Source organism: Crocodylus siamensis, chromosome 8 (assembly GCF_052110815.1).
Source record: "Crocodylus siamensis isolate JL-2025a chromosome 8, ASM5211081v1, whole genome shotgun sequence".
Classification (NCBI taxonomy): Eukaryota; Metazoa; Chordata; order Crocodylia; family Crocodylidae; genus Crocodylus; species Crocodylus siamensis.
The window spans coordinates 65715321-65743133 of NC_143402.1; the positions used below are offsets into that span (position 1 = coordinate 65715321).

At 45.2% G+C, this 27813-nt stretch overlaps 1 protein-coding gene across 3 annotated transcripts in view; it reads left to right on the forward strand.

Annotated features, from left to right (window-relative positions):
• Window positions 1-27607, forward strand: part of MXRA7 (matrix remodeling associated 7) — a 53086-nt gene extending 25479 nt beyond the window's left edge. Inside the window, exons 3-5 of one of the 3 annotated variants that reach the window (XM_090061682.1) lie at window positions 1985-2084; window positions 7110-7190; window positions 16851-18542. In XM_090061682.1, the coding sequence (XP_089917808.1) occupies window positions 1985-2084; window positions 7110-7143 (134 nt within the window). In that variant the 3' untranslated portion in view covers window positions 7144-7190; window positions 16851-18542. Of the gene's footprint in view, window positions 1-1984; window positions 2085-7109; window positions 7191-16850; window positions 18543-22685 lie in introns of those variants that run through there. The other 2 variants (XM_090061683.1, XM_090061681.1) reach the window with 2 other exon arrangements.
• Window positions 27608-27813: the final 206 nt, after the last annotated feature.

Sequence of the window (27813 nt, forward strand, 5' to 3'; positions counted from 1 at the left end):
ATATGCAATCACCGCTATGCACACTACAGAACACATGTAAACCAGGACAAAAATACTTTTAACATCAAATTAATGGATGGTTGTAGATGTTCACTTTTTAGAATATAATTTAGTATTTTTCTGGTTCTGAGATGGCAAAACCCCTTGCTGAAAGGAGTACTTTCAGGGGCAAGGGGAGGGACTTATGGTGGCAAAGGTCAGGGGTTAGGGGGCAGAACTTCCAGTCCAACCAGGGGGCAGGACACCTGTCAAGGAGGCAGAGCTACCCATGTGGCCTTTGACAGCTAGCTAAAACTTGGTAAGTGGCCCTCCGCCTGAAATAATTGCCTGCCCCTGCCTTAGATAGTTTATAAAAGCCATTGTGAGCTACAGCCCCTCCTTCCTGGTGATGCATTTGAGATTGACTTCCAATCCCATTATCTGCTGCCCTGCTGCGGGAAGGTAACAGTGGGGGAGTCTGTTTAAAACAAAAAACAAAAAAAAAAACAGCCCCAGCAAAATCTGCTTGGAAAAGATAAAGCTTCAGCTCCATGCCTGAGAACTACAGAGTTTTAATTAAAGTAGAGATGTGATCCAAGGGCCAGGGTTTGGTGAGAACCTGGACTGTAATAAACATGCTGTACTGAAAAAATTAGTGATCTGCAGAAGGGGAAATCTTTTCTGCTCCAGTCTGTTAGCGGGCATCAAAGAGCTGTTGGCCCCCTCTCATCACAGCTCGTATTGCAACCTATAACAATCTCTGTTTATAGCCCAGGAATTTGCAGTGTGGGACTCCTCTTCCTTTTCAAGATTATTTCACATGCTTGTTTGAAATTCTGTGGGTTGCCCAAGTGCAGTGGTTGGAAAGCACAGGTCCCTGGCAGGCTGATGGGGGCCATCACACGTTAAAATAGATTGTGTGGCATGTACCAGATGTGCTTCCAGCACCATTTCCTGCATGATTGCTCACAAACTTAAAGCATGAGCAGGCAGCTTTAGCTTGTGGCAAATGGGGAGAAGGGAAAAATTCCTGTTCAGAAAGAAGGGACGGATGCTGCAGGTGAATTGAGGCACAGTTACTTCCTCCTAAGAAGCCAAGATGGGTTGACAAGCCTCTTGCACCAGAGAAAAGAAATACAGGGCAACGTTGTTTATAATTATAACTAACTTCCCTGTGAGTGGGAGAAAAGGCAGCTAAAAAAGGGTATTTACTATAACAGAGTAGATCAGTTGGCTGTTTCCTCCTAACAAAAATACCACTTTCTGCCCTTGAGGTCAGTGAAAGTAGAGGTTTGTTATAAATGGGGCTTGTTTATAGTGAGGCTTTACTGTCACACAAGGTCCCTGTCCTTTATGGTTAGTTGCTTCATTCCTAATAGTAGGTCACTAACAATGGGCCTCATATTTGTGCCAACTCCATGTGCGCCCGGCAGACTCAGTGGCTCTGACAGCATTAGCTGGTTCTGATGTAAGTTGACTCTAGGTTGGAGTCCAACCATAGGTGACGTGGTGGGGTCGGGTATGAGGGGGACACTCCCTCCCAGATTTCTGTGCCAACAGTGGGGTATGGGGCTGCAGCCTGGCTGGAGCCAGGTCCCAGCAATAGTGGGGGTGGTGGCGACAGTGCAATTTCTGTGCCAACAATGGGGTGTGGGGCTGCAGCCTGGCTGGACCCAATGCCCAGCAGCATCAGGGGCAGCGGCATGGAGTTGTGCCCTTCCACCGTCAGCACTTAAGTATCACCTGTGACTCCAGTCCTTCCCTCTTATCCCCAGATGGCCAGGCTGATCTGTTCCTAAAGGGACAGTTGGTCTTTTGAAATGTTGCTGCAGCCTGCTCAGGTCTCCTGTTGGCCCTGGAGGTTGGCAGCATATCTGCCAGTCTGGGGTGGGTGAGGAACAGGAAGGATCCCTCCCATTGTTCCAGTTTGCTTTTTGTAGCTCACAGTTGTTTTCTCTATGTTAGTTCGTACAACTGTTTTTTCTTTCCTTTTCCCTGTCTCCAGCTGCCGATGAAAAGTTCTCCTTTAAATATAGCCCTGGAAAGCTGAGGGGAAACCAGTATAAGTCAATGATGACCAAAGAAGAACTCGAAGAGGAACAAAGGTATGTTGAACTTATTTTTGACTGTTGCCTACCACTTGCAGCACATGGCTGATTTGACCCCCAGCAGAAGGAGCAGGAGCCCTGGGCTGGCCAGCAAGCTTGTGCAGTGCAAAACTGATTTGAGAAGTGTTGGGATTGTGACCCACCTTGTTCAGGCCCCTTCTGTGGATACTTAAAACCAGTTCCTCAACTGGTATAAATCAGCCTACCTCTGGGAAAGATACTGAAGTGGATGCTTAGCTGGAGTAGATCAGCATCATTTCACTACCTTCATCTGCGTAGTTGCATACATTTACACTGGCTGAGAGCCTGGCCCTACCCACCTTTCTTCTTCCCTTTTCTGCTCTCCCTATGAAAGGCCTCAGAAATGGGGATTTTCAAAAGAGGAATAATTAAAACGCAGATGGTGCTTTGTTCAAACATAACATCATGTAGATGCTATTACTATTTTCAATCAATACTTCAGATTTGGGCCTTGCAGCGTGGTTGTAAAAGAGTAATAATAACCACCACCACTGTCTTTATTCAGCTGCCTGCTGGGCACGTAAAACTGGGGATGGTCCCAACAGGGTTTGTTAGGGGAGGACACGGTAAGAATCTGGCTTTCAAACATCTTGAGCACTCAAAACATTTGAAGGAAGTCAGTGGGAATGGAAGTGCCCAATGGCTCTGAAAACCAGCCCCTCTGGCCTCTTCCCCATCTCTGATTTCTACGTATCGATTTCACATTCACACGCTGAGAATGCTACCTGGGGCTCTTCTTAAAACTCTTTCCAGGGAAGGGCTTGTCACCTTTTCATCAAATGACCTCCCCAGAGAAGAAGCCACCAGCTTCCGGTCTGCTAAGAACCAAATCAAGCCCCAAGCTTGTCCCTCTGCACAGCCCACAGCCCATTCACAAGATCCTGTTTTGAATAAATCAGTCACTGAACAGAGAACACCATATGGCAGCTGGCACCCATGCTTCTGAGGGGTCCCAGCACCGTGGGGCTGCAGAACAGCACTGATTAGTGCTAAGGACTGAATAAACATAAAAAGCAAACTTCTCTTGGTTGACTTAAGCCAGAACACTGCAAGAGGAAGTGGGGTCATGTGGGAAACCTGCCCTGCTGCTGCCTTGTGCTGCACTGCTTGTCCAAGTAACTACTACTCTTCAGTCTCCAAAACTAACCATATCCCTCCTATACAGAGGCCTTGAAGCATAGCAGGGGCACCCTTTTATTCCACAGGGATATACAAGTACAGGGAAATACTAGGTAAGTTCATCTGGTAATGGAAGCAAGTTCTTGAATAATGAGACAGTCCCTGTCTGTACTATAGACCTCCTGACTTCTGCAGTACCCTCTTTTTCAAACAGTGCTAAGATGTGCCTTGTTAGACAGCCTCATGGACCAGACTTTCTTCCTATTTAGCACATCATCTTCTGGATTTTACCCACTGCCTTTATGGAAGTTGCTTTTCTGAGAAATTCTCCAAAGATACCTTGGGGACTCTGTTTTTAGTCTTCTGAATATGAATGAATAGCCTAACTCCACTATGTGGTCTCATACACACATTATATGCTCTCTTCACCTCCCATCCCTATTCTGAAGAAAGGTCTGATGAAGTGAAGTGATCCAGTCATGAAATTGCCTCCAGTTTATAAAGGAGCAGAGCTTTCCAGGCTCAGTCTTACTGGGTCTACACCAGCTGGGCCAATCCCCAGATATTATGACAGAAGGCACGGTATAAAAATCAAAGTGAAAAACAGGCTAACTGAAGTTGTCAGTGGAGTGAAGGGAATGGGGAGTACACCCTTGACTCACACTTTGCCAACAGGCAAATCTTTCTTCAAGACCTTTATGACTCTGCCCTTTGCTGTCCAGGGCTAGGAGGGCAACCTTGATTTTTCTAGGGAGGTAGGAAAGGTAGCTTCTTTCGATGCCTTCTGTATGCATATTCCACTTCACAATGCAATGAGTGGGTTTAGTTGTTTTCCTTGCGTTACTGTGAAGCACACTATATACTTGTACTTCTGCAGGGGAAGTCTTGGGCCCTGTGTCTCCATTGCCTTGCACCATGTGCTAGTGTAGAGAGGGTGTAAAATGCTCCTAAATCACAAGATTACCTCACGGTTGCTTGATAATGGTGCCAATGTCTATGAAAGGGGCAGGGCAAGACAGAATTGGACCCACCTTGAGGACAGTTATAGGAAATGTGTCGTGGTCCATTTCTCTTATCCTAGCTGTACTGGCTAGAAAACAAGAACTCCATTCTGCATAGTATGTTTTGAGGCTTTGGAATTTCATGGGGTGAATCTGAGATCTTTTGAGATGCTTCAAGAATGAAACCAGAATAGCCTGGCACCTGGGACACTTGCCTGGGGTATCTGGTGTTATGTCACCAGGTGTGACTGCCTGGTATTTGATCAGAAAATCCCATCCTAGCCATGAGAAGCCTTTCTAGTGAAAGGTTTATTACAGGCAGTGTGTTCCTACAAAACCCTTTTTGGTTTCAGTGTATTGACCTTTTCTGATTTAAAAAAAAAAAAATGGTTTCATTGGAAAATTCAAAATGAGCTTTACGTGTGTTCCAGCCCAGGACATACTAGTAGATACCTGGTTCTTTTTTGAACAGAAGACCTAGATGAAGGCTGAGGAAGAACAGATTGTTGCTATCTTGACATTGGCATCATTTTATGTGGCTTTCCCTTTTAAATCTTTTGAGACATTTCTTTAAGCAAGTATATGATGAATCCTCGTAGTAGTCAGCATTTTGGTGCCATCTAGCAAGGAAGGGGTCTTGCTGACTTGGAAGGAATGAATAAGCAGTCAATGACCCGGTCTCTTTCTAGTGACTGAGAAGACTGTCCTGTCCTTGGTGTAGAGTCCACTCTTGGGCCCAGACCTGTGCATTTTGGGTAGTGATCTCTCTCTCTCTCTCCTGGAAGGGGTTGGGAGAAGAGCTGCGGTCTTAAGGGCAAGATATGCTGGATGAACTTCTGATTTGTTGGGCTGCGCCTGGAGAATGGCTAGCAAAATGTACCCCAAAAAATTCTTACTCGGATTCCTGTCAGTTGGGATCTTATGAATAGGTCTTGCTTTTCTGTGGTGGTGTAACCTTTCCAGCCTGCTGACTGGAAAGACAGTCGCTTTAAAGGTTACATTTGCATGAAAGGGTATGTCTAATTGCAGACTGTAGCCCAAATGGACTTTAAGCCAGCAAGTCTAATCCTGGCAGCACAGAGCTCAAGGTAGGTGAATTTACCCTGCTTCTTGGCAAGGTAAATTCACTGGTGCTGAGCTCCATCCTGCCACAGGTATTGTGCTGCTGGTCCCCAGCTACCTCCATTCAAAGCTTGCTCAGGCTTTGCTACACTGCACTGCTGCCTAGAATGAAGTTTGAAGCCTACAGCCTGTGGCATCTCACTCGCTCCCATCTTATCAGTACATTGGAAAAGCCAGGTTGGTTTCTCTTCTTAACGTTGCCACAGATAGAGCAGCGACTCTTGTCAAGGTGATGCTGGGGGATTTCACATTTTGGCTTGTTCCAGACCGAATCTGCTTGATGTACAAGTCGGAAGAGGATCTCCCCTTCCTTTGCTTCCCAAATGTTTCACCTCCCCCTAGGATAGGAGAGTCCTGCTTGCTTGTTTCTGCCTCCTGTACCGTCACCAGCAACACAGCTTCTAGCGCTTGGGATTAGTTTTGTTGCTAGGAGGATAGGTATGCTTCTGCTGGCTCTGCCATGGCCAAATTGACTTGGTTGTTGGTAGCAGTGTGCACTTATTTTGCTTTTCCTCTCTCACTGTTGTTGTACCCTGACCATGCTTTTAGCCCTCTGATCTATTAAGAAGTCAGGCATGTCTGCTAGCTTCATTGCATTGCTTCCACTCCGAGAGGGCCCCAATGGATAAGTCCTGTATGACTGAATGTGAACGAAACAGGGGGGGCTCTTGAGATTATTCTTAACGGGCTGAACTCAAAATATGTCCTGCCATAGAAACGTATCACCAGGCTCGCTTGCACTGCGCGTGCGAGCTGAACCAGAAGTGATGGGCTCAACTCAATAAATAGTCAATGGTTAATGGTCTGAGGCCTGGAACTTGTCATGTAGGAGCTCAGGCTGCCTCAACACAGCGATCCCTCCTGGCCACAATGTGGGAGATGAACCTTCCTGGCCCAGTGGAAACATGGCCATAGATGTTAACAGGACCAGGATCCTGTCATATGAATGCTATGTGGAGGTTAACCCTATGGATGCTTCACTTATCTCAGCAGGGGCCACCAAGCATTTCACCACTGGTCGGTTTGCAAGTGTTTCCTGTGAGGTATTTTGCAGATAGCCCTTGTTGAGAACACTTGGGTTGCATGTGTGTGGCACACGTTCAGACACACTAAGCTAATTCTGTGCCTGCTGCCACCTCAGCAGGAAGCTGTATAGCATTGTGCAGTGCTGCACTGTGCTTGGGCAGATGTATCCTGCCTCTCGGCTGTGTGCCATGCACATGTGGCTTCCGGTGAGGGAGCTGGCACGGACACTGCAGGCTACGGTATCTCTGCAGATCTCACTCGTCCCATACAGACCTACCCGTTGCAGGTTGCTGTTCGACTTGGGGTTGCTTTTGAAAGCTGTTTCCTGCCTCCCATGCTAAGGGCCATGGGCAGACTGCTGTATTTCTCTTAATTGCTCCTTTATTTTTCTCATTGGTGCCCCATATATCTGTGTTCTTTTTTTTCCCTTTGCTTTAAAGAAGCTTTGTATATTTGTTTCTGGGTTTATTTCCCCCTGGATCTTGGCTTTGGCATCAGCAACTTTTCATTTCAGGCTTCACAACATCCTGTCCTCTTCTAGCTGATATATTGGGGCAGGGCGGCTGTCAGGTAAGGCACTGACTGGATCAGTTGAGAGTAGTGATGCAGCCCAGCATCTTTCTTTGTCCTACCTCGTCTCGCCCCACCCAAATGCACTCCTCCAAGCTGCCACACATCCTCCGACAATGCTGCCATTGTGATGTGACCCAAGTTTACTACATTTATATTGCAGGATTGAATTGACCTCTGACCTCACATCCCTGTAGCAAGCACCTTAGGTCCTCGGCCACAAACATTCTTGCAAATCTTTTTGGTAAGGACACAATGCTTCTTAGAAGTAGTAGTACCACCGATAACCTCTTCTAATGTGCTGTGTTTTTTTTTTGTTTTTTTAAACTGAAGTTGACCATGTCTTGTCCCATATCCCTCCACCCCATTCCCACTCCCTCCTCATAACCAATTAATAAATCTGCTCCACTCTCTGCCTCCATCTCATTTTCCACGAACACCCAAACTTGATCTAGTGAAATGGGATATGCAGACTTCTACTGTCCCGCTCCCGTGGCTTGGTCCTGCTTGGAACTGAGCACTTGGGGCTCCCCCAGGAAAAGTGCAAGTCTTGGGATCTGTCCATCCCACTGGTGGGCTCAGACCGTGAAACTTGGGAGCTTAAAGTCAGACACTGAACTCCACGTTGGTCTCCCAAGTTTGAACACCAGGGTCACAGACTGAAGGACTGAGTTGTCACGAATTGTGCCTTGGTTTCTTCAGACTAAACTCAGCTGCACAATCATTTGGTTTTGTCTAGCTGATAATGCCCCGTCTGTGCCTGGAGGAACTGTTCCACCATGGGTGAAAGAGGAAGGAGACTTAGCACAATGGATTATTTGGTGGGAGGGAGGGGGAAAGGGAATGGAAACTACTCTTGCATGGCATTGTCCAAAACTTGCAGATGGTTTTGTTGCGATTTGCTTGTTTCTCCAGCCAAGCTGAGCCCTTAACCCTACAGCTGTGCTAAATGCCGTTTGGAGAAAGGAGCACAAAATGTACCAGAGAGACTGTAATTTCCTGTCTAGCTATTTTAGTCATAAAAGTAGAGAGATGTTTCAGAAAGGGAGACAGACAACCGGGCTGAGAGGGGAACCCAGGTCCTATGTCACAGAAATCTTGTCTTCCTCATTTTAAGGATTGGTTCTGGTTTCAGACTTCAGTTTCCAGCCACAGGGATAGCTGCCTCTGTACAAACCATTGGGGCTCAGCCTTTTACTAATACTTCACCGGTACTGATTGCAGCTGGGAGTGGTTTAACCAGTCTCCCTGAGGTGTTTGCAATGGTGCAGCCCGGTTTCTTCCTCTTCCATGTCCCTATAACAAGGTATTTAGCCAAATTCACAGATTCATTGGAATCTGATGGGGCCGCATCGTGAGTCCTTCTGCTGCGGCCTCAAGCTCGCGACCTCTGGGCTGTCAACCACGTGCCTTAACACCTGTGCCACCCTAGCCCCCTGCAAGCCAGTATAGACAAGGGGGTGGGCAGAGATCTTCAAGGCACCCTGGGTGATTGACTTGCATGCTGACTGGTTGCAATGCAGCCTTTGCAGCTGCTTCTCAAGCTTTGCTCTCAATTGGATAATAATTATTTTGCATCTGGGCAGGAAGATGATCAGGACTTTGTTCAAATCTTCCAACTTCAGCAGAGTCAGAAAGTTTTAGCAGCAGAGAGCTTCCCTTTCTATTGAAGGGGGAAATAATTGGGAGACAATTCTTTTGTCCAGATAATGTCAGTGGTTAATCCCTTGAAAAGTTCTGGCAGAACTTTTGCAGGTGTCACCAGGCTCGAGGGGTGGTATCCTCCAGAGCCCATCCTCTCTCCACCACTCCTCCCTTCCCAGAGTTAAGGGCTGGAGGAAGGAAAGAGTGTGTTGTTTGTAGGGTTTTCTGTCCCTCCTTTCTGGGATCTAGGGGCAGGGAGGGCATAGCTGTGTAGGGCCAGAAGGAGATTCTTTGGTTACCCTGTTTCCTGCATAGGATTAGCATGAGGTGGCAGTTATGTTTTTGGTATAATCACCTTGCCGGGGTGGGCGTGAAGCATCAGAGCTGTTTCTCATTCTTGTGTTGGCTACAAGGCTAGAAAACAGCTACCTTATCAGCTGCTCGCATTCTTGGGTGAAGCTTCATAGTTTCAACTAGCCCTGTGGGATAGGGTGGGGTGCCAGGGTGGCTTTTGAAATGGAACTGAAGGGCTTTTGTCCCCATTTTTTTTTGATCTGGTGAGAGGCTGGCTCTAATAGCTACAGGAAGGAGAAGTGGAGGCATATGTGAGTGGGAAGAATTCCTGCCCACACAGAGCCACCAGGAATATTTTTCCCCCCCTGCAAAGATAAATGCCTGGAGCTGGGGTGCCCTCTACAGGGCCTCAGGAGCCTTGCCAGTGTGGATATCGGGTTCAGACCAGCAAGCAGGACAGGCTAGTTTAAAAGCAAGGCTCTTTGCTGTGCTGCTTAGTTGGGAGCAGGTAGAATTAGGGGTGAGATGATGCACCAGATCGTGTTTCTTCAGACCAGCCCGGATTTCTGCCACAGTTACTGCATGGTCGAATCGGCAGCTACTCTGAGAAATCCCTGCCTTGCTCAAGGTAGGGAGAACCGAGGATGAAATAAAAGGGGATTGTTCCGTTTGAGGGCAGTGGGCTCGTTGCCCAACCGGCTGGCTGAGCTATCGGGGGGAGATTCCTTCCCTTGGTTGAAGCCATTGGCCCCCCTGTTTCATCTACTCTCTTGACTAAGATAAACGGAGGGTGTAGAGCTTGGATCTGAGTTAGGCTTAGGGTAAAGTTCAGGGCCAAGCTGGAGTTCAGGAATAGGGTTGTTGGGATGTTGTGAGCTGATCTTGTAAGGTATCCATGCTCTTCAGTCACAATTTAGTACTAGCAAATTGGCCTCTTCCCAGTTTGGGTCCAGTCTAGAATCCAAATTATAGTGGATAATTGCTGAAATGTCAAGGGGTCATGGGGAAGGTTCCCATCTCAGCCTGTGCCCATTTCTAGTTAAGGGTGCTGAGAAAGAGCCCTTGCCTTTGTCTAACATCACAGGGTACATCTTGGATCGAAAAGGGGATGCAGTTGGGCCTCTAGGGGAACTGTTGTAACATTTAATTTGGGACTGGATGGTAGCAGTGACAGCTCCTCCAGGACAGACAAGAGCAGGCAGTAGCTGCAAGAGCTTGACTGACCATCTGATGGACTTAGTCTATTCACTGTTTCTGTTTCAAGTGTCTTCAGTATTGCCCCCTCTAAAAAAGCAAGCCGGGGTCAAAGCAGGAGGTGGGGAGGGCTGTATTTTTTTTTGTTTGTTTTTTTGTTACAGTCACATTTACACTCCAAATCCCTGTGCTCTCAGCATCTCCATTGCATGTTCCTCTCTGCTTGCTTTTTCCTCTCTCCAGCATGGGGATAGGGGATAGGGTGGGCATTTCCCCTTCCTTCATCGCCTTCCTCCCTCGGTTGCTTGCTTACTTCTTCAGCCCTTCCTCAGTAGCTTTGCTTTCCTGTCCAGCATGGCATTTCTGTGGGATGAGAGAGGCTGGTAAGTGTGGTGGTGTTTGTTCCCTTTTTGCTTTTCATCTTCTGCAGCATGATAGTCACTCTGGGATGAGGGAGGAACAGTGCGGGAAGGGGACTGATCAGCTCTCGGGGGGAGCTGATCTTAATCAGGTTGACCCCTAACCCACTCCCTTGATTAACCATGGAGGAAATCTGTAGCACTCCCTGAGTAAGCCTGGGTGGGCTCCTGGGATACAATTCCTGCATATTCATGCAGGAAACAGCCTGCAAACAGGGCAGTGAAGATGCCTCTTATCTCAGTGGAGTCTCAAGTTCAGTGCTAGGGCATAAGTTTGGGGCTGTTCTGATCTACTCAGGGTACTTGGTACTGAGCTGTCCTAACTGCTGATTTTGCAGGCCTGTGCACACATGAGTTGGTGGTATACCCAGCCTTGCTTTGGAAGTGGTATAGATATACCCAAATTGTCTTCTGGGCAATGTAGTGCAGTGCACGTTGCCATTCAGACCCCCAGCCTGTTTTAATGAAGTGAACTTTGATTCACGTAAGCTTGTGCTCTGTATATATTAAGTTTAGCTAGTTTACAAAGGTGCATATCTACCCTGTCCTCTTTCCCTTTCTCACCATCTCTCAGATGGGAGCCATATTTGTCATGAGACTCCATTAGCCCAGTTCTGCCACACTGTCCTTGAAGGTCAGCACAGTATCACCAAAAGTCTCACCCAGTATTAAATTCTGGGAATGGATGGCATGAGCTCCTCTTGGAAGAAAGCAGCACCCCTGGTGTTGTGGACACCATATCTGAATGGGATGGTGCTCTTTCACCAAACGTGTCAGAGCCACATATAGAAAATATGGCTTGTGACCTGTGTGTGAGGGCAGGAACTTGGAGAGCTCCCAAAAGCCCTTCCGTGCGACTAGAATCTCTTTCTATTGACACACAGGCCAAGTGGGAACCCCATTTTGAGAGCCTGGGTCCTTTTTCTTTGGTTGGCCACAAATTTTCCTGAGGCTCATGGCTGTTTCTCCATGTCTTTGCCATCTGTTACTTGCAACATGTCTTCACCTGCTTCTGCTTTGCTTAATCGCATTGGCAGCTTGGCCTTCTCCACCTGCTAACTCGCTGGGAGTCTGATCCTGCTGGTGCTTCTGCATTTTCCCCAAGACGGGCAGCAATTGGAGGCTGAACACTGAGGCAGCGAATAAGCTGTGCACAAATAGGTGAATGTGAAGGTATTTTAGCTTATAGAACTTGCCTGCATAGAGGATGGAATAAGGCATAGGTCAACCTCTTATACCAGTTTACGTAGCACTGTAGAGTTTGCCTCTTTTGGTAGGATATTCAGGGGTCTAAGCGGGTTAGGAGCACAAGTCCTATTGGAAGTCAGTGGGATTTGTGTTTCTAAATCTCATGAAGCTGTATCCTTTGTTTAGTGTGCTTGTGGGATGCCCAGCATTTTTGGGGGTGCTGTGTGTGTTTAGCCTTTTCACTTGAATTCTACCTTGCAACAAGACTGTGGACACTGCTAATTAAAAGTTCCTGTCCTAGCTCCCGTCTTCCCTCCTCGCCTCTGCCTCACTAAGCATAAACTGTTTCTACTCTTTTTCTCTGTACTGAAGCAGCTTCCCCAGGGGCAGAAAAGATTGTCCCATTTGGGGCCCCAGACTGGAGTGATCTGGTTCAGCTCTGAGACGGGTGGGAAGGCAGGCACTTGCACCCAGCCACTGTTTTTCCCTGCAGCAAGTATAGAGAAAGCACCCCCAGCCAGTGCTTCTCCCCCCAGCGGCATGGGAAAGTGACTGCTGCCAAAGCCCCATAGCCGAATCCAGCCCACCGGCCCTAGGTCACCAGCCCCTGCTGTAGAGAGAACTCAGAAATGCCGTGTCCTGCCTCCAGTTCAGCAAAACCCCGTGATGCTGCAGTGAATCAGTGAGACTATTTAAAACCCTGGCCAGGTGGCTGGGTGTGGGGGGGCACTCTCTACAAACTGGATACTACAAAATTTAAAGTAGTAATAGAGCCTGAGCTACAAGGGAAGATAAGGGGGGAAAGTGGTGCTGCTGGAAGAAGCATCCCACAGAAGAAAGACTGGTGAAACTGGAAGCCCAAAGGTGAGTTGGACAGGTGCATAGCAGTGGTTCTTGTACCCAGTAATCGGGGTCTGTCTGTTCTTGGGAGGCCTTCCTCACTGAAATCCCATCTAAATTGAGAGCTTCTGTAGTTGCCCAGTTAACCCTTCAGGGAGCCGGCCAGGTTTTGCCTCCCCTCGCAGGGTTTCCCATGCATCGAGGCCGGGTGTTCTCAAGGGCTGAGTGCTGCTGCCCTTGCCAAAGGAGCAGGAGGTGCAGCCGCTCCATGCTCCTGATTTGCAGGCTCAGAGGGACCTGCCTTCTACGATATGCAGCCTGAAGCGGTGTCCCTGTTGCCGCCAGTTAGCAAAGTAGTAGGCCTGTGCGAAGTGGCTACAATTTGCTTTGGATTTGGCCCATTCAGGGGACAGTGATTTGATTTGGTGATTCGAATCGCTGTTCTGAATTGATTTGGTTGAATCTGGTTAGGAGATTCGGGGGCTGCTGAATCGGCCGAATCTCTGAAGTGGTAAGGCCAGCCCCAGCTCCTGGCACTTGTGGGGGGGAAAAAAAAAAGCCCTGGATCCGTGGGTGCTGCCAGGCGGGGGGCAATCCCCGCTGCCCCGCGCTGTGTGTGTCAGTGCTCTGCCCAAGCCCATTGACCTCCTGCCCCCCGCCAGTTGTCGGAGCCCCCCCATGGCTGCCCTGCCCACCGCAGCTCCAGCCCTTTAAGAAAAAAAACCAAGAAAACTCCAGATTCACCATTCCTGCAGGGTGGGGGGTGATCCCCGCTGCCCTGCACCACATGGGGGGCTCTTCCACGAGCCCCCCCCAAAACCTTCAGGCTGCTGCAGGAGTGGTGAGTCCCAGGGCTTTTCTCCAGTTTTTGTTTTTTTCTTAAAGGGCCAGAACTGGGGCAGGCAGGGCACCCGTGGTGGGGCTGGGACAGTGGGGGAGACGGCTGGGGGGTTCATGCAGAGCTCCCTGTGCAGTGAGGGGCATCAGGGATTGCTCCCCCTGCCTGGCAGCATCAGGGCTTTTCTTTGAAAGGCTGGGAGCTGGGATGGGGGGTGCTGGGGGAGCAGGCAGGGGATGGGGGCTGGCAGGGGTCCCCCAATGGTCCCCTCCCCCCTCCTTCAGCCTCCCCCCGTCACTTACCAGCTTTGAGTCTGGCTGCAGCTCCCTCCTGCAGGCACCAGGGATTGCCCGAATCATCAAAGCTCTCCAAATCTTTTCTGAAGATTCAGAGAGCTTTGAATCGATTCAGACCTTTCAATTGGTCCCCTGATTCGATACGGATTTGGAGATTTGGCCACCGAGTTGAGCTGAATCTCCTCCAAATTGAATCACCATCCGAAGATTCGCACAGCCCTACAAAGTAGTAGTCCTGCTTGGGAACTTACTCCATTTCCCTTCTGAAAGCCTTGGTTTATAAATACTCCATGAGCAAGGGGTTAAACTCAGACTTTGATTTGTGGCCCTTGTGCTATGGCTTTCACCTATTTGAGGGAGGCGTGGGCTCCGTAGCATCCCTATCCACCCCCTTTTGCCAGTGCTTGGAGATGCCCTCTGCTCTGTTTCTTGTCAGTCCTCCTTAACAGATCCCAAAGTCATTCTACTGCACCGGACTCGCTGTGGGAAGGAGGCAGTCCTGGAGTCCCCACACTGCCTCTGCCTGTTAGGAAAGACTAGGAATCGATACCTTCCCCTTAGGGGTGACCAAATAGCAGGTCTAGCATTCCCCACAGAGCTCTGCCCTGTGGCCTGTAGCACCACTGGCTTCTAGCATGGAGGGAACACCACAGAGCCAGTATGTCCCAGCCTGAGTGGATCAACATGGAGATTTCCCTTCTGGGACCTGCAGTGTCCTAACCTCCATCCTTACTCTAGAAGAGGACAGGTCTGCTAAGCCCAGTTGTATGCAGGCTGAAGGTGGCTCCAGGTGAGTTACCAAACCTGGCCCTTGGCTGGTGGGTATTTGGACTGTCTTTGCCTCAGTTGAGAAAATGGTTCTCCTGTAAAGGTGAAGCCTAAATGAAATCCTTAGATGGGTGAATTGCCCAGGGCACAGAGAGATTGAGTAGTCCTGAGACATTACTGGGACAAAGTGAGATCAGGGGTGTGCGCCTCCTGAAGTGTCTGCCTTGAGGTGGCTGCCAGGCCTGGTGGCACGGAGTGATCTGACTCGCCCTTCCTGTGCTGTCTGGGCTCTAGACTCCATTGCAATGTCTGCCCCTTCCTCGTCCTTTCATCCCACTCCCTTGCCAGTCTACCAACCTAAGGTGCTTATAGCCCCTATCTCCTTAGTGCCTCGTACCCTTTAACACAGATACCCTCACAACCCCTGTGAGGTGCAGGCAGTGCTGCTATCCTGATGGTGAAGATGGAGAACTGAGGCACAGAAAGAGGAAGTGACTTGGCCAAGTTCACACAGGAGCCTGTGGCAGGACTAAGAATCAAATCCTGACCTCCGAAGCCTTCAGCTAGTGTAGTGACCACTGGGGCATCCTTCCTTCCTCACTTGTTTTTGCTATTGCCAGGTGAGTGGTACATGCCATGGTTAGGTTTGGTTGTGCAGGAAAGCAGGAGTTAGGATGCAAAGCTTTGAATCTTGGTGCTTTGTGTAAGGCCTGAGGCTTCAATAAGCTATGCTCTGCAGCGGTCTGGATGCTTCCACCTGAAAGCCAGATCAGAGTAGACTTAATGTAAATGGATATTTGGACCATTGGGTTTGCAATACTATACTGGGAAAATGTCCTGTCCTGTCTGGAGTCCTGCGGGGGGTAATGCCCAGTACCAGATGCTTCAGATATCAAGGAACCCCCTCCCTCTTGCACCTGCCTGGATTAACACACTTATTTAAGTGTTATGCTTCTCTGAAGATGAGGAAAGAACTCCTGCCTGACCCCCCTCCCCCCCCCAAGCAGTCAGCTTGTGTCCTCAAGCATGAGGTCTGATTACCCTTCCCTTTCCATGCATGGCTTGATGGTGATGAGCTGATCCCCTTCAGGGGGAGGTTGTCTACTCTGAAGAATTCCCTTCATTTGTCCTGAAGTGGCCAGATACAGAACTTGCTCGTACAGTGAGAAGCAGCATAGTCGCACAAGAGGTGCTTAGCCAGGGCATCATCAGTTCAGATGCTGGCTCATAAATAGTGCTTATTTACCTGTCGGAAGTGTGAGGGACTTTTGCACAGATCTGCAGGAGATCTGCTTCAGCTGAGACGAGATGTCCTTCATGTAGGACTGTGAAGGTAGCATGTGTGTAGGCCTGTTTGGACTTGCTTCCTAATCTTCTAAGCCCCCTGGAAGTTATCCTGGCCTGCTCTGACAAGTGTTCCACAGTGTGTGGATGCAGCATGTTACCACTAGGTGGTAGCCTGTTTGCATTGCATAAATGCCTACCTCCAGATTAGAAGCAGAAACATGCGATTTACAGCTATAGTTTTACTATAGGTTTTTCCCAGGTGACTATACCAGTTCTAGTAGGTTACCCAGGTGTAAGACTATACAGTGTGTGTCTATTCTTGTTCATACCAGTATAAGAGCAGGTTCCCCTGGTATCAGTGTGTTGCATGTCCAGGATCTATCTTCCAACCTTGGCTTTGCCAGTGATTCAATGAAAGACCTCAGGGAGAGTCATTTACCCTCTCTGTCCATCAATCTACCCACATAGAAAGTGAGTCTAATAATTCTCTGCTTCCCTGGGATGTGTTGAGGATCTTCCCATAAAAAGCAAAGCAGTAGTATTTACAGATGGAACCCAAGGTGTGCCTGCAAATTGTATGTCCTGTTGAATACAAAAGGTGGAGATAAAGCTAGAACAAGATGTAAGATTTGTTGAAAGATTCCTCTTCCCTTTTTGTGAGATCAGCATGCAGCCAGGTCTTCATCACAAGCCACACTTCCTCCAGTGGGATTGTATGTACAGAAAAGTATCCAGCCAAATCTGATTCTCCAGGTGGTTTGGCCTCTGGAAAGGTCAGGGTGGGACCATGGACCAGCTTAATTCTGTAGCTACAAATTATTTGAAGCTGCCATAGCCCATGGTTTGTGGGTTAGGAAGGTTGGAATAGCATTTGGTGCCAGACGAGAGGAAATGCATTCAATTTACTCTGTTCAGGTTTTAGACTACCTTGCTGCAAAGGATGAAGCAAAATGCCTCCTGCTTCTGAGGCATTAAGGTTTGAAAATGGCTTTTGGTGTTTCCAGAACATTTCCTAGCCTCTGCTCCTACAATGAGTTCTCTTCCCTTGCTTGTTACACAAGTAATGAACAATTAACCCTGCCCAACAGCTGAAATGACTGAAATGATTTCTCTTTTTTCCTTGTTTCTCTTTGCAGAACTGAAGACTATATGAAGTTGTCCCTAGCCTCCTCCTAAAGGCTTTTCCCTTGGCATCTTAAAGGCTTGAGAGAGATACCAAAACCAACCAAACACACACAAGAAAAAATCAGTAAACCCTCAAAACTTGGGACTTTCTCCTTGGCTGAAGTTGGGTTCTTCAAAATAACTCCTTGTGGTATCAAGCTGGGGGAGAACCTGTTACTTGGGTCCCTGGAGTGGGCCAGACTGGAGTTGTGTTTGGGGGTTTGGGACCTCATGTGGGACCAGGACCCCCAAACAGAACTGAAAGTGGACACCAAATATTCAATGAGTCTGTTTAGCTGCGTTAATCATGTTGTGTTTGCCCTGTCTGAATCCCATAGTTCCCCTTTAGAGGGAATGGTTAAATGTCAGCTGTTAGCGTAGATAAGCTCACATATTATATCAGACTCTCAACCCACTTCCTCCAGGGACCAAACTCTATCTTTGAACAATACAGCTTGTGATTTCAAACACTGTGTAAAACTTTTTCTTGGGTGGGAGGTGGGTTGAGGGGAAGGGTCACAGGCTGTAGCTGGACTGGCTTAATTTTGCTCTGTAAACTTTTGCAGAGAGATGATCATTTAGGGTAGGTGGTAGAAAGACCAGAGAAGTGAAAAGCATTGATGTTTTAGCTCTTCTACTTGTGGGGACTTCCATTGTGGGGAGTCCATGCCTCCTTAACAATGTTAATGCTTGGATTTGCTTTTCCTTATTTCGGTCCCTTAAAGAAACAAACATGAGGAAGTGGCCCTGAGACTGAGGGCTCCCTCTGGATTACAGTGAGTTTTAGGGATGCCATAAGAGATGTCCCATTCCCTTCTCCATTCCTTTCTGTTGCTGGCTCAGTGACTTAATTGCTTTACCCAGGGCTGAGCACCTCTCCTGAACTGTCACGTATAGATGATGCATACTGCTGGGCATCAGTGCCTGCTTCATAGAGATCAAACTACAAGTAAGATCAGGTTCTTTTGCAGAAAGTCCTTGTTCTCTACTGGTAGCGCTTAGTGTTCTGCAGAACTACCAGGCTAGGTTGGAACCTGTCTTCTTGAGTGTCCCTTCTTTCTGTGAGGAGGCTGCCTCTTAGCTAAAACATTGAGCATATCAAAACCCAGGCTGCTTTGTTGTTCCTATGCAGACAATACTTGAATCTGTTTTCTCTGTTGTTCTTTGTGGTGCCTAGGTTTTGGAGAATGTTTCTGTAAAAAGGGCTTATTTAATGGACTGTAGGAAGCTTTAGCTTTAGAGGAAGCCAAATTGCCCTTTCCAAGCCAGTAACTGCTAGCATATTCAATGGATTATGTATGAATCCTAGATACCTAAGGACACTCTGCTTCAGCATAGCAACCATTCCTGCCTTCTCTCTCCATGCTGGCTGGCACATATGATGTTCCAAGCACGTGACTATGCAAAGAATGCCTTATATACGTATATGTTTAAGTTATATGGCAATATGTACATTGAGCAAGCAAAGTCTATAGCCAAGCCCAGATTTTGTTAGGGGTAGTGAGTTAAACTATTTCTTCAACAAAAAGAAAATGACTTTCTGGGTATTTTTTACTTTTTTTGTATCTGAAGGTGGCTCTTATACACAGGACTGTAATTCTGGTGGCTTGAAACTGTAAATTGCCTTTGTTTGGTCCAATAAACCTTTGAATAGTTCATATGGATTGGGGTTGTGTAGTTTGTTTGTGTTTCCCACCCCCACACACACTTTTTTGCTCCTTCCCTTTTATAGCTCTTTAGCATAGCATGGCATCTGGGGCTCATCTCTGTCAGCCCTTTTGTTGCCCTTCCTGGAAATACTTGCTTGGGGCTGATACCCAATAAGCATTTGGTGCTGTGTCAAATGTGGAGCAAGACCTGGTTCTTTCGTCAACAAAAAGAATCCAGGTGCTTTTACAGGGTGGTGCTATGAAAAGTAGAACACAAAGTTCAGTGAAAAGTTAACTGTCTAGAATGTATAACCTCTTTCCCAGTAAATTTAAATGCATTCAGAATAAAGCCTTTAATGACAGAGGATCAGAACTTAATGCACTTACTCGCATAAAGAGCATCTTGTAGTCCCCTGGACTTTGGTGGGAACAGAATTTGGCCACTGCTGGATACCTTTGAAAATAGCACCCCAGCAATTTCTGCATTATTCCTGTTTGAGCAATGCAGAGCTAATACAGCTGGGAGGGATGAGAGAGATTTTTGTGCCTGTGTTGTAAATTCCAGTTCCAGAATATTTGGTCAGAATGATCATGGGTGATGGTTACATAATTTGGACTGCTTCCATATAGAGGCCCTGTACTTTCAAATAGGGGATGCTCAGCACTTCCTGAAACTCAGGACCATTTAAGATACCTGTGAGTAGACACCCAAAGCCACTAGTTCCTTTTGAAAACCTTTGGTTGGGATTTTTAAAGGATCCTAAGGGAGTTTACAGTACACATCCCATCGTCTTCCAGAAAGACTTAGGCTGCCTTGAGTATCTCAAACCTAGTCTAAATGATCAGGGAAGAGTGAAACCCTGCTTAACTTCCAAGTTCCAAGTTGTTTCTATGTAACTGGTGGGTAAAAAGTATTTTTGTACTGGTAAATGCCAGCAGATTTGATCTGGAACAACTGAACTGACACATGTGGAGCTCTAAGGTGCCATTTTCTGTCTTTTAGATCAATTATGCTTTACTGATACTTTTCTATTCTCTTCCCAACACTCCCTTCCCCAATCATCTCCTTTTGTATAAACTCTATAGAGAGTGACTTCACAGGGGCATCAAGTTTTTTACAAACTGCATTTACTTGCATAATACCTATACCTCTTTTTCTGAAATATTGCTGCCAAAAACTAGGGTGCAGCCATTATGCACACCCTAGAACAAAGTTGAGGAAGGTATCGGTGCTGAATGGAAGTTGTGATTCTGTGTTCTAATATCCACCCATCTACAATGATCTTCCAGACAAGACTGATGCAGAGTTGAACTCAAGTACCCTGTGGCATGGGTTTCCCACATCACTGCATTCCTTTCTTCAATAAATTGTGTCCCTTTTTTAAGAGAAGTACTATTTGAATCTGTTTTTTTTTTTTATGCATTTGAACATGTCCATTACATGGATAATTTGTTTTTCAGGTATTAATCAGGGGTGTGGCTACTACACCTATGCGTGGCTGTAATATGAGTAATCATGGTATATCTCTAGCTACCTTAAAATTGAAACCTCGATTTGAGAGCCCTTTCTGTCAGAGAGAGAGAACCAATTGATGTTGGATTAAAAAAATAGATTGAGATTTCTCTGCAATTTATTCTGGGGAAAAATGCTGGTCAGTGAAGGCTATTACCTGAATTTGTTACCCTGAATTTGCTCCATCCTGTTAATTTTCTTGGACTGAGGAAGAGAGGCAGAGTTGTTGTTGTTGTTCTCAGCAGGAGTTCATTTCAAATATGTTTGTATAAGGAAAAGAACATGTACTGAATTTCTTTGAAATTGATTGGAGATGTGTCCTCCAGTGTCCAATGACGTTCTGAAGTTAAAATATGAAGATCTGTGCAGAAAAGATCATCTCTGGGTGTTCTATGCAAGGTAGAAAAGTATGTCAGAGACAACAGGATTTCTGAGCCTGAGGGATTTAAGTTTCCATTGTTTCAGCATGTCCCCAACTTCACAGCCTATACATTTTCCACTATTTTATTTTGATTTGAACAAGATCACAGGTCATTAATAGATTATACATTTAATCTAAAGATGCAGTGAAATGCATGTCAATTGTAAAATAAAACAACTGACAAAATATCCTCCTTTTGTCATTCTGCCCTTGGTTCTTGATCTCATGGTTGGTGTGAGATGAGGAACTGGGAGGGGGCAGGAATAAGATGATATTGACAGCTACAAAGTAAAAACTGCCTGCTATATCTTGTCTCTACTAGTATTTTGCACTGAAATTATTATTTTCATGTAAAAACATATATGTTTCTTGTGAGTTCCTGCCATCTGTCTACAGAGCTTAGAACACTTTCGCACTTCATCTCTGCTTCTCAATGTAACCAGTTATGATCTACACCCTGAATTGAAGGAAAATGCAAATGTTAAGGCATATGCTTGCCGTAAAGTCACTCAATGCCAGTTTCGGCCGCTGCCAAACCTGGAACTAGTGAGAGGAATCCCTGAAGATTTTACTACTAGGAAGGGGCACCAAATGGCTGGTTTGTAAGGAAGGCCCTTGTTGGCAAGTAAAGTGAGAGTGACTTTGACTTTCTATCATGAGGTTTGGCTATGGGAAGAAGGGAGGATCTTTGGAAAGTTGGGGTGAAGGCCAGGGCCCAAGTCTTCCAGCCTCTTTGAACAGCCTGTTCCACCTGCATTCAGTTCTGCTCTGCCTCCTTGGAAGTCACTGGACCTGCATTTCTAAGATCCTGGGGTTCATTGGTGGACACAGTCTTATGGGGCATGAGGCTTTCCATTTGTATCATGATAGGAAAGTCATGCTCCTCTCATTACTGTTTATGAGATGAGTACGTCCCTTTTAGTTATAATCCTACACAGGAGAGCCATGGACTGGATGAAGGAACTAGATGTTATCTGATCTCAGTAGGTGGGAGTCTTCCAGGGAGGATACATCCCTCTTGTATCCAGCCTTGACTAGTGAAATGTTATTTTTAAAGGGAAGGCAAAGGTTCTGCATATGCATGTAACAGAAAACATTATTTCACATACTAGGATTAGGACTAACTCCTAACCTGGAACTAATTCCCATTTTGCCTTTCCAAGTTAACATTTGAGAATGTAAAGATATTTATGGACAAAATAGTCTCTGCAGTTAAGCTTCCTCAAATAAAATCCTAGAACAGACACCAGTGTTTGTGCTAGTAGACACGAGTCAACCACTAACCACTTCAGGTTGGAAGGAAATTTCTTCTGTTGTTTCTTCTCCTTTAAGCATCTAGTACTGATCATTTTCAAAGATGGGGAAACTGACCCAGATGGCCAATTGGTTTGACCTGTTATGGCATTTCCTACCTGCATATGTTGAATGGGCCATTGCTGAATTTTCTATATGGCTGTATGTCACAATTGAAGGGTGCCTGTTACTCGACACTGGGAATGTCTACACGAGATGCTAGCAGCGCAGTAGCCTAATACTGCACAGTAGCATCACAGCACAAACAGTACTAATACTCTACTGTACAGTATTATTAGGCTACTGCACAGTAGCATCAGTTAAAAGGTGTTTGCTACTTATTTATTGCTTATTTATTTAGTACTAATTTATTTATTGCTTATTTATTTAGTACTAAATTAAATGTGTAGTAACCACTCTGCATTAATGAACATATAGACATGCCCACTGAGAAACAAACAAGCCCCTGGGCTGGCAAGTTAATTTGGATTAAGGTAGAATATAAATTAAAAAATGCAGGAGCACTTCTTGAATCATTCCATGTGTGGATACTTTGATTACCGAATAGAAATACATTTAGTTGAACCCATTTTCAGTGGATTATGATCTACTGAAATGAAGCATTCTCCTAAGAGTTGTTATTCTGGAATAGCTCCAAGTATATCCTAAATAGCCTCACATTTGGCAGTGAGGGTGGGAATAAAGCTGATGGTTTAAAAAAGACAGATTATACAATGCAAAGAGAAAGGAAGGATTGAGGATTCTAGGCCCAATCTGGCTCATTTCATCGTGTATGGATTTGCTGAACATGATCGGGCTTATAAGGTGAGCCCCCCACCCCCCTTAGCCTTATGTCACAGCTGACTCCGTTGCTCTGGTCGGAGTGCCTGTTGGGGAATAGCTATTTCTATTGTCCCTTTTTTCCTGACAGGGTTCAGAGAAAGCAGCTGGCTGCCATCTTCAGGCTCATGAAGGAAAAAAGTGACACATTTGGAGAGATGTCTGAAGGAGACATGAAGGAACAGCTGAGACTTTATGATATATAGACTTGATGAAGCTGTAGTCCGTGCCCAACTGCCGTCTTAGGCCTCATCATTCAAGATTCTGGAGACTGTCATGCTAAGAACAGGTGTCACTTAAGTACATGGTCAGTTTGCTATTCTAGATTGTTTGCAAAAATGTACAGCCCTCTATTATATTTCTAAGTCCTGTGATTTCTATCTCTTTTTACTGATTTTTGCTAGCAGAAATGTTTGTATTTTCATCTTAAAAGAACAGGTTTTCTTGGGGTGATACTTTTTATTGGACCTACTGCATTATTAGTTGGGATAGAGTTAGACAAGCTTTTGAATGCAAGACATTCTTCTTCAAGTCACCTTGGGATGATGCTTGGGTTTCTTGCAGAGCCTCAGAAAGGATGTTGCTGCATAGTCTGGCTTCTTTTTTCTTTAAGCAGTGGATTTCAATATCTTCCATATTATGGTAGCGTTAGAGAGATGTTACAGCTATAATGGTCCAGAAATTATGCAAGACGCAAGGATTTCTTAGGGTGATGATCTGCATAGTTGGGATAGAATTCGATGATGTTTCTAGACAAATGTCATGCTTTTGAAAGCTTGTCTAACTCTTATCACAGCTACACAGTTAGATATCAATAAAAGATATCACCCTGAAACATTCTTGCCTCACATGATTCCTGGACTATCATAGCTACAACATCACTTTAACACTCCCATCTCACAAGGAAACATTTCACTTCTTTTTAGCCAGTTGATACAATTCAGCCCATAGAGCCTGGTGAAACTGGCAGTTCTATGCTAATTATATGTAATTACAGCATCTGACACAATACATTTTTGTTCATGAAAGCTTAGGCATCTCTGGTTCAGTTAGCTTATAATGTGCAACTCTACCTGCTTTCTGCCTGACTTCAGATTAACACAGCTAACTGCTTCTCTCTGCTATATGTAAATAATTGTTTCTTCACCCATTCTACTATTGGGTCAGTATTTGAAGGACTCAAACTGCAGTGAAACAGCAGCTGCTACACGGTTTATGATGATGAAATTGGAGGTTACCCTTTTGTTCAGGGTCATGGCCATTACAAATTCCAACAGTACAGGCCTAATTTACAATTCTGGCAGATGGAACCAGTGATTCTTGAAGGAGGGTGAAGCTGCCCATTATGGTTCCGTGAATAACGTTATAAGCATTTTTGCTATTGTCCTGCCTTTCTAGATTCTGTATTTATAATCTAGTATCTAATTTCAGGCACGTGTGCCTGTAATCTGGGTCCAAACTAGATGCACCGAGGGCTGGAACAGAACATTCTGTGAAATATCTCTCATGCAGATAACCTTCCCTGGAGGAAAAAAAATGGGGGGCATAAAATTTCCTGTTTTACAATGAGGAAGTTAAGGGCAATTGAATTTTTCTCATTACGTGATGCAGAAAAGCCACATCCATTCCATTCTAACAGAAAAAATCCATTAGAATTTTTAAGTGGAACAAAGATGTTGGTTATTTTTTTTAACAATCTTTGTTTGGAGGTAAGAAGAAGAGAGGTCCAAGGAGATGCATATTGTCATGCAAGTTGGTGTATAGTTCCTTGCAAGATGGTACAGGGGAGAGCAGACTGTAAATATAGCTAAGGTATTAGTGGGTGACAGGGGATGGGGTCAGACGGTGTAGTGGATGATGGAGGAGAAAGGAATCAATGTCTGAAGTGGTGTAGCTTGGGTGTTCAGTGGGGCTATTTGTCATAATTTGTGTACTTCTGTTCATCATCCTGACCTTTATGTAAGGAATTCAGCAATGTTAATACATCTTAGGAACACTCAGAAAATGGTGCATCTTCTCCTGCTCAACACTCACAAAATGGTGCATTCAACCTTGCCCCTGTGGGATTTGTCAGGACAGAAGAGCCACCAACACAGATGCCAGCAGTTGCAAATACCTGTTGCAAAGGAACATCAGCATCAAGAAGAACATGAGAGAGTTCTTTAAGAGTAGCCAGTTAATGTGTCAATACTGGGATTAGGGGTCAATGGCAGTCTCTCATGTCCTTTAAGGCTATCCTCCTTCTTCATTCACTCTTTAGCTTTTCAGAGTGACTCAAAATTGAGCAGCCTGAAGAAATACGACACAAGTTCAGTCAGATAACAAACTAAACCTTATCCATATTGATCATTAAATCTGCTATGAAAAAATGTACTCATTTTTTAAGGGAATTGCCCAACTTGGATTACATATTGTCTGATATAGAGCATCTTGTTGGAAACTGTATTTTGTGGAAACTCAGTGAATTCACCAATTAGGTGACACTTCAAATGTGTTTTATTTCATGATAAGAATCCTGAGCTGATGTTTCTCTTGGCGTAATTCTTTTGTCTTGTGAGACGGACACAGATATCTGCTATCCTGAGCAGCTGCTGACATGTTTGGTTCATCCAAAAAAAAAAAAAAGGAAATATTAGGACATTTCAGATTTAACTGAATATATTTTGTATGCACCTGTTCTCTAGTCCCTCCTATGATATCCTGTTAGTTCCTCTGCATTAAGAAAAATTTCCCAGTTTATACTGCTGACACTGAACCAGTATCTTCTGGTACAGTGCCAGGGAAGCATCTCCAGCAAGATAAACATTTTTCCCTGTTAGTCTTTTGACTTGGAGAAACCAAGTATCTCTCATCCCTTTTACAATATCTTTTGTAACACAATAAGATACTTTTTTTTAAAGTCATTTTGCTTTCTAACTGTTTTAATGTGGATAGATAGAAGATGTCTCTAGGAGTATTTACAATACACTCGGGCTGGCTTTACCATCAAATCCTGGTTTAATCTCAATTTTCATGTTTGAAAATTACCACGTTTTCAAGTACATTTGTGGGGCAAATAAGGAGGACAAAAAGGTTAATTGATGTGTGTATGTAGCCTATAAGTTTCCATATTAAGTGATTTGTACATAAGGAGAAACGTGTGGAGTAATTTCTGGTACAGATATGTGACCTCCCCTTAACTAGTGCCTGATTCAAGTCTCGCTGGAGGCCAGGGGTGTCTTATTAGGGCCTTAATGAAAGTGGTGTAGACCCTTGTCTCATGTCATTTCAGGAATATTTCCTAAGCTTTTTTATGTGTTCCTCTACACTGGGGCTGTTTCTGACCAGGAGGCCTTCTGAAGCTTTCTCTCTCTGCACTGTCACTAATGGCACCAGTGGTAGAAGCATATCTGGAGCTTGTCTCCTGGGATTTGAAGTCCTACCATGTGTAACCAGGCTCAGAGCCAGCCAATATGATTGGTTAAAAATGTTAGTTGTGCACCACAACAGTACCAGATTTTCAGAATCTTGCTAGCACCGAGAAGGTTTAAGCACAGTGGAGAAAAAAACAAACTAAACTAGAATCTCTCCGAGAAGTACCAAGAGCGTAAGAAACATGGGGATTGCAAGGTTTTGAACATTTAATTGCATTGGGGTTAGCATTCAGCTAGCAAACGTGAGAGGAAAATGGTATACTTTCTCAGTGTACCTTTACAAAGCTTTAATAAACATAAACCTGTTGTACACGTTTGCTAGTAGTTTGTCTTAGGAATGGAAATATAAAGTCTGTCTGTGCACTCAAAAGCATTCTTTGACTTATTCTAAGATTCCTTTTCACTTCTGCCTGATCAAAAAGGAGCTTGTCTACTCCAGGAAAGTTACTAGCATTTTAATAGTAGCGTTACTGTACGCTTGGATTTAGTGGTATGACTTTTTGTGCTGTCTCTCTTATTTAGAATAGTCACAAGGGTTTTTTTTTTCCTCATGAGTTGAACAAAAAAATGCAGCCATTTGGCCAAATAGGAGCTGAATTTTTCCTGCTCAAATATTTGCTACAGGGTGTAGACAATACTGAAGAGGTGGAGTTTCACAAACATTCCAGCTTAAAACTTGAAGACCCAATAGTGCAGATTTTTTTTTTTTAAACCTACCACTCTTCAAACCAGATATTACAGTCAGAACTGCTGTATCTATGTAGGAGAGCAGCAGAAATGCCAAAAGGCACTGCCAACTTAAAACCTTTTGGGCCTACTTTTCAAAGAACCCAGACTCAGTTAAATCATCTTTTTCTGTGATCTGTATTTTTAATTCCTTCAAGAAACAGTATTTCTCCTGCCCAGAATGATATTTAGAAGGGGATTTTCAGCAAAGAAAATGGTTGATTGCACATGGCTTTGCCTGCAGTAAGGTCTCTGAGGCAGGTGCCCTGGTGTTGTTTGTGCAGCGCTTGACGCAGCAGGGCCTTTACTCTATAGCTGTAGCTGCTAGAATTGATTGCAATACAAATGCAAGAGCCAGGCTAGACCAGGGAAAGAGTTAAAGCAGTGGTTTTCAGCCTTTTTTTTTCATTTGCAGACCCCTAAAAATTTGGAATGGGGATACATTGCAGCCCTCTCGGGTGTCCACATACTTCTGATTGATCATAGTCATTTTTCATGAATCCATGGACCACAGATTGAAAACCACTGAGCTAAACTGATGGTAGGACAGCAGCAGCAAGTCCAGGAGCTGCAAGGGAGCCCCTGGCCTTGCCAGACAAACCTGCCAGGGCCTGGGGTGGCTCAGGCTGGGCTGCTGCAACAGGACCCCAACCTGTCCCCACAGGAGGCCCACTAGGTCCCTACATCCTAGTCCAAGACCCTCCAGCGTTGCCATGGGAACTGAGCCCTGACCCCAAGCCTGAGGCCCTAGCCTGTCACCAGGCAACAAGCTTGGGGAGAGGGAGGTCATACGGTACCAATTTATTATGCATTATGGTATTAATTATAATGACTAATTATATTTTATAGTGTGTGTATATAAACAATTTATAAAATATTATATTTCTATATATTATATTAATCATGCAAACAATTTTATAATATTTTTATAACTTAAATTATATTTAAGTATATAACATATATAGAAACAATATATTTAATTATAATCATAGTTAATTATATTATATTAAATAAAAATAATAATAATGTAATGAATGATGGCATTACGTATAAAGGTATTACGGTACAACGCTGTGCCCC